This window comes from Phyllobates terribilis, unplaced genomic scaffold (assembly GCF_046119375.1).
Source record: "Phyllobates terribilis strain yellow unplaced genomic scaffold, ASM4611937v1 Scaffold_10__3_contigs__length_209671492, whole genome shotgun sequence".
Classification (NCBI taxonomy): Eukaryota; Metazoa; Chordata; class Amphibia; order Anura; family Dendrobatidae; genus Phyllobates; species Phyllobates terribilis.
Genome location: NW_027362770.1, coordinates 129,613,407 through 129,626,428, shown reverse-complemented (window position 1 = coordinate 129,626,428; position 13,022 = coordinate 129,613,407). Strand labels below are relative to the sequence as shown.

General features: G+C 44.3%; 1 protein-coding gene across 2 annotated transcripts in view; it reads left to right on the top strand.

The window, feature by feature from the left end:
* Positions 1 to 13,022, top strand: part of CSF1R (colony stimulating factor 1 receptor) — a 104,798-nt gene that overhangs the window by 71,394 nt on the left and 20,382 nt on the right. For both annotated transcript variants that reach the window (XM_073649783.1, XM_073649781.1), the window contains exons 11-15: positions 5,231 to 5,357; positions 7,713 to 7,817; positions 8,400 to 8,510; positions 9,176 to 9,332; positions 10,137 to 10,216. In XM_073649783.1, the coding sequence (XP_073505884.1) occupies positions 5,231 to 5,357; positions 7,713 to 7,817; positions 8,400 to 8,510; positions 9,176 to 9,332; positions 10,137 to 10,216 (580 nt within the window). The remainder of the gene's footprint in view (positions 1 to 5,230; positions 5,358 to 7,712; positions 7,818 to 8,399; positions 8,511 to 9,175; positions 9,333 to 10,136; positions 10,217 to 13,022) is intronic.

Sequence of the window (13,022 nt, the reverse complement as noted above, 5' to 3'; positions counted from 1 at the left end):
TCACACAGATAGAATATTACTCGTGAGCTACCTCTTATATGTGAGAAAAAAAATTGTTGGGTGCTCCTTTAAAGTTTTCTCATCCTCACATTGAACAGCATATGTAAACTAAAAATGTAAGTTGTGTATATTTTCCATGGGTTTGAATCCCACCCATTATTGTCCAAAAGAAGTCATTTTAGACAGGAGTAGAGTCTGAGTGTAATACTCTTCATTTTTCCTGTGGTGGCGCTGCAGGAAATGATAGCAGATCACTGGTGGTCTAGCTATGATCCACCTATTGTTGGGGAGCAAGAATGGACTGTTCAAAGCAGAGAAGCCCCTGAATCAGGTCCAAAGAGTGAGGACACGCAGTAGCCCAGATCTGTCTTTGGACACTTATGAGCCCTAGTTTAGCAAGAGGATAAATAATTTAGGATTAAATGCACTCAAACCTGAATGTTTGTGAGATTGCATATATGCCAAAATATTTCATACCCATAATACATAACATTTCCTTTGTTCTAAATGGTTCCCAGTGGTAAAACATTGTTGCAAAGCCAGCAGAAAATTTATCTGATTCTGCATTTCATAAGAAAGTAAATATGCATTTCCAATTCTAAACTCTAATTTTAATAAAACTCCATAAAAAATGCGCACACTACAATAAACAGCTGTCATTTTTCTCACCTAAGGCACAATCTTGGAAATCCCCAATGTTTTCATACAAGCTGATTGAAAAGACTATTATTTTACCAGTATAGTGGATTGCACGATCCATCTATATAAGTAAGATTTTGTCTTATGGCCTAAATCTCAAAAGGAGATGCTAAAGAAAACCAAGTTTCCCATGTGAATTGTCTGACTTACAATGGTCTTCCACTTTTAGAAAACTGGACCCCAGCCAGTTAGATAGCACTCACCCTCCGTCAGTCCACCGCTACCGCCCCGCCACTGCTCCCATGTCAGTGTTTTGGCTGCAAGTTTAAGTCACAACTAAAGCGCCCATCTGCAAAGTGCGTGAGAGCAGTAGTTATACTGCTGTCCGGTTACGCTCCAGCACTTTACAGACAAACGGTGTCCCAGTCCCAGTGTTCTGTCAAGTGTGGGGTGCATCACACTCACTTGTAGGCCACAGGCCTCCGCTGCATCAGGATTCCTTCCTCAGGAGCCGCCAGACACAACTCAGGGGACTCCAAGTTTTTTACACCAGGCAAACGTTTACTAGTCAGTTCAAGTTCATCAGGTGGTGACATGTAGGATAGGGCACAGCATCTCACGCTTCCTTCCTCCTCAGTACAGCATCTCTTCAGCCCTGCCATCCATTCATCCTGGACTACCCCTAAGCTCGCTGATTCCATCAGCCTCAGGGATTTCCTGTCCACTTCAGCAGTTCATTTGGGACTGGCCACCTGCCTTCCACGTAATTCCACGTCCACCGACCTCGAGATGTCAGAAGACCAAGGCCCGCTCCTTGGTACCTGATTCGAGCTCTAGGCTCCAGGCGTTGCAGGAATGTCTATCAGGGATCTCAGTATAGCCTCCCACTACGTCAAATGATTGGTCCATGCTGCCCCTAGCAGCCCACTGCACCTGAAGTTGACCTTGACACTGCACTTCCCTAGCCACTCACTAGCAGGAAGTGCCCCCCTTTTATTAGCGCTAGTTTCCACCCACTGGGCTAGTTCTATTATTAACTATTTCCTATCCTATAGACTGAACTTATTGTCCTCATCTTTTGTCCTATACCGTTGCTAACCCACTTACTATATAAACTGTACTTATGATATCCTAAAGCTAGTCCTATGCTTACCTTACACTATACACCACTCACATTATACATTAACACTTTACATAACTTATATGCTGTACATTCCCATAACACATTATATAAGACGCACATCACTATTACATGGAAAACCGTGTGACACTGTACACACAGCGCGATTGTTGTCTACAGGAACAGGGTAAGACAGTCCATATTTTTACACATCACCGCTGCTGTCAATCACTGATCTCAGATGTTCTGCTATTGTTGACGGCACAAACTCAGTGATAGGATGCAGCAGTGATGTGTGCGGTAGTTGTGATGTCACCGCCGCAGCCAAAACACAGACACAAAAGCAGCAGTGGGGATCTGGTGCTGTACCGAATGAGGGTGATCACTATCTCCATTTGTTTACTACTTTTTGACTGGTCCATTATTCTAAATGTTGAAAACCCATTTAAAGGGTTTGTGCCAAGTTTTGAAGTTATTGTTTGGGGTCTGACCATTAGAATCCCCTCCAACCCTGCGAACTGGGTGTTGAAGAGCTGGAACTGAATGCAGGGGTAATAAATGTGCACCTCCGCTCCATTCATTCTCTATGGAACTGACGGAGAAAGTCTACTATAGCGCTCTGCTATCCTTTATATAGAATCAGCCTGTACACAGAACATGCACCCACAAAGAGCCAATCCACATATAGAGAATCTCCCCACATAGAGTCTGCCCAGACTCACATCAATACAATCTGTCAAGATTAGGGTAAGGATAAATGGTGGGGAGTGAAATTTAAACTTTTAAAAACTCTGACAAGTCCATTATGGAGTCAATTTAAGGATAGGTCATTAATATCAGATCACAGGGGCTTTGACACTGATCAGCTTTCATCAGCTCCAACGGTGACTGGATTTTAACATTGGATGGAGTTTGTGTAGCAGCCGCTGCTGGGTACTGCAAATCAGCTCCGATTTTCTTGAGTGGGAATCTACTTGAACTTCAGCAGAATGTTAGATTTAAACATTGGATGGAGCTTGTGTAGCAGCTGCTACTGGGTACTGCAGATCAGCTCCTATTTTCTTGAGTAGGAATCTACTTGAACTTCAGCAGAATGTTAGATTTAAACATTGGATGGTGCTTGTGTAGCAGCCGCTGCTGGGTACAGCAGATCAGCTCCGATTTTCTTGAGTGGAAATCTACTTGAACTTCAGCAGAACGTTGGATTTAAACATTGGATGGAGCCTGTGTAGCAGTTGCTGACGGGTACCGCAGATCAGCTCAGATTTTCTTGAGTAGGAATGTACTTGAACTTCAGCAGAATGTTAGATTTAAACATTGAATGGAGCTTGTGTAGCAGCTGCTGATGGGTACTGCAGATCAGCTCCAATTTTCTTGAGTAGCAATCTACTTGAACTTCAGCAGAATGTCGGAGCAAAGCGACCTAATTTCCAATAGTTTTCTTTTTCCGTGTTAGTAGGAAATATGGATACCTGTGATCTTACTATCCAGCTGCATACTACGGTTATATTTATGTAAAAAAAAAACAACAAAAGCGTGGTTAGAACCCAAACAGGAAGCATACTGTCCGAACTCTTGAGAAATCTCAGCCAAGCGTTTGTTCTGCAGATACAGAGAAAAAAAATCAGAATATCAAAATACTGAACACGAAAATAGGAACAGAAACAAAGGGAAATGTCAATACCCTAAAATCAGAAATTCATAGCGTAAAGTAAAAAAAAGGTTGTGTAAGTCTGTAGCATGTAATTATAAGGAGGCTGTACACCATTTAATAAATATGGCTGCATTCTTCCAAAATCATCCTCACACTTGTCCACATGTGTTTGGTATTGCATCTCAGGCTATCCATGCCATTGTAGTTGAGCTGCAGTGCCAGATACAACCCATTGTAAAGTTTTATAATCCTGTACAACCCCTTTAATAAGGAGGATTTTTGCAATTATTAGAAATTGAGTCAAGTCTCAAATATAGCATATTACAACATAATGCATGTCTCATGTAGCGTTAGGAATCCGAGTGGCCATATGTAGACAGTCTTTAGGCATACATAATATACTATGCTTAATTACCTTACTACTTTCCTGGGTTGCCCACCGGTCTCTGTTCATTCACCTCCAGAGATGGAGTGGTGACACGTGAACAATGCAGCCAATCAACTAAGAAATAGAACAGTATGCCGTAAACACCTAAGCTCCCTCTACTTGTGGCTGCAGGATACTATCATGTTTTCATTTAAAGGGAACCTGTCATGTAAAAAATCAGATATGGGGTTAATCTGCAAGTTAATAGCTTTCTGAAGCTGCCTGGTGCTAGCACTGAGAGCCCCTCTGCCGGAACGAAATGAACTTTTAGTCATAGAGGCGCGGATGGTGCGGCTTCAGTCACTGCTCAGTGCATAGCGAGCGGCATCTGAAAGCGTGCCCCCGGCACTGACTGACAGCACGGTCAGCATTAGAGATGGCTGTCAGTCAGTGCTGGGGGGGTAGTTACAGCTGCTGCTCTCTATACACAGAGCAGTGACTGAAAGCCAGAGGCTGCCAGGAGCAATAAAGTTAATTTCCTCCTGACGTCTGGGCTCTTAGAGTGTGGTGGCCGGGCAGGTTCAGGAGACTATTAACCTGCAGATTAGACCCATATCTGCAGGTTATTAGCATTTTTTACATGACAGGTTCCCTTAAAAAACAAAGTTCTGACAACTATTGTGGAGGTTTCACCAATTTAAGATCCACTAGGTAACTGCTCTCCTCCAAAGTAAAGATATCCGAGTGCATGCAGAGAAGCTAATTAACCAAATCTGCTAATCTGGTTGAAAAACTTCACTCAGAGACTGAACCACGCAAATGGCATACTTTATTACGCAGACATGGGGTTATATGGTATTCTCCTTCTAGGTGGGATTAGTAAAAATTCATTGCTCTTTCTGATAACTTGGCACACTGCAATTTGCTCATCCATGTATCTCTTGGCCTCAGTAACACCTTAGGAATTCTGATGGGAGGGGGTGAGTTCGTTTCTCAGCACCATCTTTGCCAACTCGACATGAATCTCTCTGTTATCAGCCATGCACATGCATACGTCATTCCCAGGAAATCATTTAGTTGTTCATGCCTACAATAAGAACAGAAACTGTTAGCTATATATTCATTAACTATTAACATAATCCATGTGCAGATACACATTTGCATACATACATACACATAGAGTATTCCATCATCTCTATATTAATTCACACTGATTAGGTAATCTACTAAAATAAACTAATTGATTTTTTATAATATATATATTTTACCTTGACACTATCAAGATATTTTAGGAATCAATTTGAATCTAAAATCTACATTAGGGAAATTAACTTTAAAGGACATTATAACCGTACTTCATTCAGCAGAAAAGCTAAAGAGGAAAATATGTTGATTTGTTTTCACTTTAACTTTATCTTCATATTTACAACATTCCTAACTTTCATTACAGAAACCAAAATATGAGGTCCGCTGGCAGATGGTCCAAGTGTCTGAAGGCAATCAGTACATATGCATCGACCCAACACAACTGCCATACAATGAGAGGTGGGAGTTTCCAAGAGCCAATCTGCAGTTTGGTATGTAACCCAGGACGGCTCGTACTTCTAGAAAATTCTGACCAACCAATGTCTTGTAGTCTCCTATCTCAGTAATGGGAAAGTGTCTTCACTGAATACAGATTTTATCTCAGAATTAAGAATTTTGATAATGACTGATCAATTCTGCCGGAGAAAGAAGTGATTTTTTCTGATAAGATATATTACAAAATTGCTTATTTTCCTTTGTACTATTGGTTTATGAAATAAAAATTTAAATGACAGTTACTCTTCAAGGGGGCAATAGCCAAGCTCAAAATGGTCTGATATTGCTGTAGGTTGCATGGATTTAACATTACAATGAATATAGAGTGACATAGGGATTTTTGTAGTTTACGGATAGGTGCACACGGTCCGGATTTTCTGCGTTTTTGACGCTGCAGAATTTCTGCACCATTTCCGCACCTAATATGCAAATTAGGTTTTTGGTGCGTTTTTTACATGCGTTTTTTTTATGCATGCATTTTTTATGTCTTTATGTCCGTTCTTAATCAAGGCCATTGAAATTTGCAGAGTTTCAGAGAATAGGGTTTTTTTTAAATACACTTTATTGATCATCATGTAGCGTTTTTGTGTACGTTTCCGCTGCGGAAACGCTATTGAAACACACATGCGGTTTTTATGCATGTGGATTTTCTTCATCTCATGCAAGTCTATGGGGAAAATCAAATTGACATGCTGCGGTCTGGAAAGACGCTCCTCATGTCAGTCTTTGCGGGTGAGCCACGGGTGCACAAAAACGCACAGTGGGCATGGGATTTCTCGAAATCCCATCCACTATGCTGTAACATTTGGCCGCTGCGGTTTTGATGCTGCATAAAAAATGCAGCATCAAAACCGCAGCATATCCGGACCGTGTGCACATACCCTACTCCCGTACATGATAATGTTGAATTCTTTATTTTGTTACCTAAGTTGCCTTAACCTAAACTACTCAAAACATTTCTAAATACAGTAACTGTAGCCAGTCCTTAAATGCTACTGCTATACAGTGCCATTACGTCAGTGTCAAGTAGGGCTTAAAGGGAATCTGTCACCAGGATTTTGATACCTCATCTGAAATCAGCATAATGTAGGGAGAGAGACCCTGATTCTAAAGATGCATCACTTAGTTTACTGGGAGCAGCGGTTCTGACATAATCAGAGTTTTTAGATGTAGCATATATCAGAGCTCAGAAAGCTATCCCAGCCCACACCACAGCTTTCTATGAACATTGTCTATTGACAGTGAGCTGCTTATCAGAGGAGGGGGGCGTGGTCTGACAATTTGGCAGGAGACTTAGTCTCAGAAATGATAATGTGCAAGTGACAAAACCTTGTAAGTAAACAGCAGCACACAGCCTGATAAGTGACACATCTTTGAATTCAGTGATTTAACCCCTACCTCATGCTGTCTTCAGATGACATAGCAAACTTTCTGACAGATTCCCTTTAAAAGGCATCACTGATCTGCCTCTTGACTTTTGTTTGCCGTGGTAGTTCGCTCCTGAAAATTGACCATTTGACTCAATGGCACGGTTAAGCCACTGGTGTGAACTTTACACTCTCCAAACCTGTGACAGCTTTGAAGAAGCACAGAGACAATAAAGCTGGCCAGATCGTGCGTTCCAGCAATCCTGCCAGCTTTGGATCAGTGCTTACATGCTCTATTAAAACAGAGCTTGTAAGCACTGAGCATGCTCGGCCACTCTGCGAGACTGCAGTGGAGACCAGTAACCAACACACCAAACATTAAACAGTAAAATCATGGCTAATGCCATGAGACACTGGGGGCAGGAACCAGTAGTCATACCCCCATGCCGCCTACCATTAAATGATTTTGCCTTGGTCATTGGAAGGCTGGTAAGGAGTGGTGAGCTCAGGAAAGGGGAACGGCACATGAGGGAGCATTTAGGAGGACACTGGGCTGTAACATTATGGGGGAAAATATCTACAAGAGTTGAGGCAACATGAGATGTGTTTTTTACGGCCTGTGCAGAACCCCTATCTGAATCAGACCTTCCTATGGCCTCCTCCACAATCAGTGAGCTACATATGATCAGTTTTTTAGAAATCACTCACGTCAGACCACGCCTGAGTTGACAGCTGCAGAAAATCCCATCTACTCAGTAGATTCTTCCAGTAGGACTCCCTATTACCTCTCCCTCCATGGCCTTTGGCACTGTCTAGTAACAGATCTACGTTAGATCTCCTTTCATTTCCTCCTTAGCAAACAAGTGTTGCCACAACAGTCCAAACATTTTGTGCTTTGCTTGCTTTCTTGTGGTTTTCATAAAGGAGAACTTGTGCCGTCATCAAAAAAAAGTTGAAAGTTAAAATGTGTCATCTCGCGAACAGGAAAGACGATTGGAGCAGGTGCATTCGGAAAGGTGATGGAAGCAACAGCTTTCGGGATGGGGAAAGATGACTCAGCCCTCAGAGTCGCTGTGAAAATGTTAAAACGTAAGTAGACTTTCTCAATGGCTCGAAATAGGTTGTCTTTATCTAATCTCAAACCCTAAAAAAACTGGTCAGTAGAAGCATGGCAAATATGCAAAAATGTAGTCCCCAAAATTATATACAGTAGATCATACCTGCCAAATTTCTGATGCAATATTTTTTGCAAAACCACTCATCTTCTCTAGGTCATGCCACCATTTTCCATTCCCTGAATGTGTGTCTGTATGCCGAAAGGTCCATTTGATGATAGAGCATCCAAGTACCAGGAACATTAAACCTTCTAAAAGTGCTGCTTTATGGGAGGATTCTTGTGATTTGTCAACTCTTCCAGAAGTTCAAGAACTCTCCACTTTATTTCTGAGAGCCAACTACATGTTCTGGAAGTGATGGCAAGTTGGTTGTTTGGACTGGATGATGAAATGGGTGACCTCCTTTACTGCAGCAAAAATATGAGGATTAAGTATTCAGAACTGATGGTCATGGAGTAGGAGAAATGTTTGAATGGACATTCGAGACCAAATCTTTCGAACAATAAATGTCTGTAGTCACTTACTATAGAGTCTCCTTTTTTATTTATTTATTTAGCCAGTGCCCACACAGATGAGCAGGAAGCTTTGATGTCAGAGCTGAAAATTCTCAGCCACTTGGGCCATCATGGAAACATTGTGAACCTTCTGGGTGCTTGTACAAGTGGAGGTGAGTGGCTTTAATACTTTCCTAAATCGTCTGTACTTTATTCTCAATACTGGCTCCATTAGAAGCTCTGTGCACCTGTCTGCATCGTGAACTTGTATAGGAACTATCTGCCATTGCATGAAATATTCTGGGTCCAAAAATGGACTAGAATAATGCATATTGCAATTTTTTCCACCCAGACCTAAGGTTGGTGTAGAAAATTGCTGAAAATTGCTCTAGCATCTAGGCCAGTGTAGTTTCCACGTGTTCAGTGACAGCACATTGACTGTCTGAATGAGACTTAAAGTTGACCATTAGCCAATCACTCAAGCATTTAACTGTCCAACTATCTCTCCTGACTTTACCATTCTGTCTTGACTCCAGTGGCGTACCGCCAATGGCAGCAGGCAATGTGGCTGCTATGGGTCCCGTGAGCCGGTTGGGGGGCTCGGTGCCACCGCCGGCACTGGATCCCCTCTCCCCCCGTCATCACAAGTTCAACTGTATCGCATTCATTTGTGTGGGGTCAATCATACTGTGTGGAGAGCAGTGTGGGGGCCATTATACTGTTTGAAGGGCTAGTGGAGGCCATTATACAGTATGGTGAGGTGTGGGGCCATTATACTGTATGTATAATGTACTACCTATATGATTATTGCCTAAAATGTTTATTTTTGTTTTCTCAGGCCCAATTTTGGTGATCACAGAATATTGTCAGCATGGAGACCTGTTGAATTTCTTAAGGAGAAAAGCGGAAATCATGAACAATAACTTTACAGCCAGTCTTGCAAATTCTACTGAAGACTACAAAAATATGGCGGTAGACCAAAAGTATTTGGGAAGGTAAATCCATTTACCAACAATCATCCCAGGCCAAATGTATAGATTGTGGCTTCATTGGATTTGGATTGCCTATATGTTTTTATGGTTATCTTTTACCAGATCCACCAATTAATTTGAAGGTATCTAGAAGTGAAGTCAGTGACTTTATGTGCGGCATCAGAGGTTTTTTGGGTTCACCAAACCAGATGATTCTTTTCAGCGATAAGATCTTAAAGTTTATTTGTGAATCAACCCATAAGAAATAGATGATAGTAGTGGGAAATCTACTCCCAAAGTCACCAATAAAATGGGTTGACTACTGTTGGGCCCTTGGGGTAATTTGTTGTCTTAGAGCTCTTGACTAGGGATGAGCAGACCCATGGAAGTTCAGGTTCTGTTACCAGACCTGAACTTTTTTCCAAAGTTTGGTTTGGGTAACAGAACTGTACTGGAACTTGAACCAGGACCCAAAATCCATTGAAAGCAATGTGGACCAGAACTTTTGATCAGGAAAATATTCTCTTTCTCAACTCCCGGACTTCCCCCGGAACTCCGAACATTGCAAGAGACTTACTTCTGGAAGAAGTCCATGTTCGGCGTTTAACACCGGACACTGTCTGGTAAGAACTTAAAAGTTCTGTTTTGTTCATCTCTACTCTTGACCTCTCGAAGATCCTTGGTTCTCCTGAGGGTCAGTCCAGCCCAATTGTAACCACTAAATATCTCCCCCACAGTTTCCATGAACTATATAATAGTAATGGAGTCCAGGATAGTGATGACTAAGCAAAAATATACATTTATTGAAGATTGATTTTATTTTTCCAGTGACAATGGACTAGGAAGTGAAAGCAAAGACCATTATATTGATATGAAACCAATCTCCACCAACATGGGGGCTGCACCAGGTATGTCGTTTGGGCTTACTTATTACCTTAAGTTTGGGCTTTTACACTAATAATAATTTCAGTGACCTTAAGGATGCCCAATGAACACAGTTTTGAAATCTACAATGTGAACGGAGTCCAATGCATATGCTTTGTGCATGTGCCATTAGTTTTGCTGGTGCATGCACTGAACGTAGGGCTCAAACCCAATGTGAACACAACAAAAATCTTAAATAATCTCCTGTACTGTAGCTACAGGTTGAATATAGTAATTTCTTATGGTTCTTCTGTATCCTTAAAATACCACTCCGTGATTTTTATTTTCATTTTACACCTGGAGTGGTGCAGCTCCCTAAACTTAGTCTCATGCTTACCAGCCACCATCTTGATCTGTTATCGGTGCATCTGCTAGGCCATGGCCCCACTATCAGTATTTGGTCCGTATTCGGTCAGTATTTTTTCTCAGGAGTGGGAGCCAAAACCAGGAGTGGGTGATAAATGCAGAATTGGTGACTTGTTTCTGTGACGCCCTGCTGTGCATGGAGTCACAGACCAAAGGGGGGTGCATTTCAGGTTTTCTCCACAAGAGGCCCTCAGAGCATTCACACACGTCCACCCTACCTCAGAACCACCAGGGGGAGCCCTTTAGTGAATATATAAAGGAGGGTGGAGGCAGGAAAAGGGGGAGTTCAGTCAGTTGTCTAAGGAGTGAGTCCAGTCAGGAGTCTCTGCTGAGACACAGAAGGTTAGTGACTCAGCAGGTTTCTGCTGAGAGGAGTTGTTTGGAGTCTGCTGCAAGCAGCTCAGAGAGAGACAGCTAGGAGCGTTGCCGACTCTCTAAAGAGCGGCAGAAGAGGCAGCCAGCTTACTGCCAGTGTCTATAGCCTAGTGAGGGCCCAGAGTAGGCCGAAGGCTAGTGGAACAGTAGCATCGGGGACCGAGGAGCTTCATAAGCTCACCCCAGAAATATACTGGACACCGGCTCCAAGTCTGCAGAGCAGTATACCCTCTGTGGAAAACAACCGGATCTTTCCTGGAAGACTTCAGGTCTCAGGATAGCCCAGGAGCTGACACGTAACAGGACCAGGAGGCACGGAGGCTCCGCCATACCAGGAGCGTGCTCTTCAGCAAAAGGCCCTAACACCAGGTCAGCCGGCGCAACACAAGGACTAAGTTAGGCCTAGTTTCAGACAGGCCATAAACTACACAAGCGGCAAGGATACAGGAGGCCCTATACCTGCTCAATGGGGAGAGACCTGCAGTGCACCCCTCACCCTACAGTGCTCCGGACGGTACCGCAACTCCACCAGTAAAAAGGTACTGAAGCCAAACGTGAGTGTGTCTCCCATTTTTTCCTTGGACCCGGCTGGTTCACCGCCATATAGTGCACCTTACCGAACACCGCTGCCCTGAGGCCCAGCTCCACCTGTGGGGAGCTACCCCATCATAGTTGCCGTAACACCGGCCTCAGTGGACTGCCGCAGCGCTGGTGGTCCTCACCAGACACCACAGGTGGCGTCACGAACTTTCATTTTCCATTTAACCCCTTTTTTTTTAAGATAGACCCCAGGGTACGGGCCCGGGAGCTGACCACCGCGACACCCCCCAAGGCCAGGCATTAAGGCCCGGGCACCGAGTAGTCCCCATCCCCTGGGTGTCACATCTCTCTAACTGGCGTCACGAACAGGATTGCGTGCCCGCGGCAACAGAAGGAGTTGTGCCCGTTGCCACCGGGTACTGTGCGCCTTAAAAAACTGTAAAAAACTCACAGTGGTGAAGCTTTTCCCGCCATTTTCTGGAGTTTCCCGCCATTGGCCGCCATCTTTCCGGTCACCATGCGAGAAGAAGGGCGTAACCGCGGTAAAACTAGAGGACGTAACCGCTGAAAGCGCGCGAAGTCGAGGACACGCCCCATGCACTGACGCAACGTCAGGTCCTGGCAGGAAGCCCAAGCGAACGCTCTGACGTGGAACGTAAGCGACGCAAGGTCCTATCAGAAGACCTCCGCCTGCGGAGCTGCGGCCTACAGAAGGAAGGTAGGCCACGGTTCACTAGGGGGGCACCAAGATGTTGCAGCAACAGCCCGACGTCGCTGACCAGGCTGACAGCCCCGATGATGCGCCCGCAGCCGCCGCCGCGCAAGACGGGGCAGCCGCCCCATTACCAGGGCCTGTAGCCCCTATTGTACCATTGACTTTACCGTACATGCCTGGAGCAAAGTGGCTCCCCCAGTACAACGGCAAGCCGGACACCCTGTCCGGATTCAAGCGTAAAATATGCAGCATCCAGGACATGTATTCTATGACCGGCAAACAAAGAGCTGCAGTAGTTGTGGGACAATTGACTGGTGCTGCGGAGAGAGAAGTAGAGACTTGGTCGGCCGCAGACCAGGAATCAGTGTCCACAATTTTCAAAAAGTTACAGACTGCCTTTGAGGACCGCACTGAGGCAGACCTCCGGATGAGGTTCTACCAATGCTCTCAGAAGCCGGAGGACAGCGTTCGGGACTATGCCTGCCGTTTACAGGTGGCCCTGCGAGCTCTAAAACAGGTTAGTCCAATTAGCATAACCAATGAGAGTAAAATGCTAAAAGAACAATTTGTCCGGGGGCTGAGGTCCCAAGCGGAGAGCAGGACTGTGCGTTGGTGGTCCTTGGATCATCCAGATGCTACCTTCGACACCCTTAAGGACATAGCTATCAAGGGACTGCAACCCCTGGAGACAGCAGATACGTCTATCCAGCGTTACCAGGGTGGGGCCACTCCAACGCCAGCAGCACCCACCTTTTCCTCGCTGGCTGCTGAAGCCAAAGTGCAGGCAGCGCCCC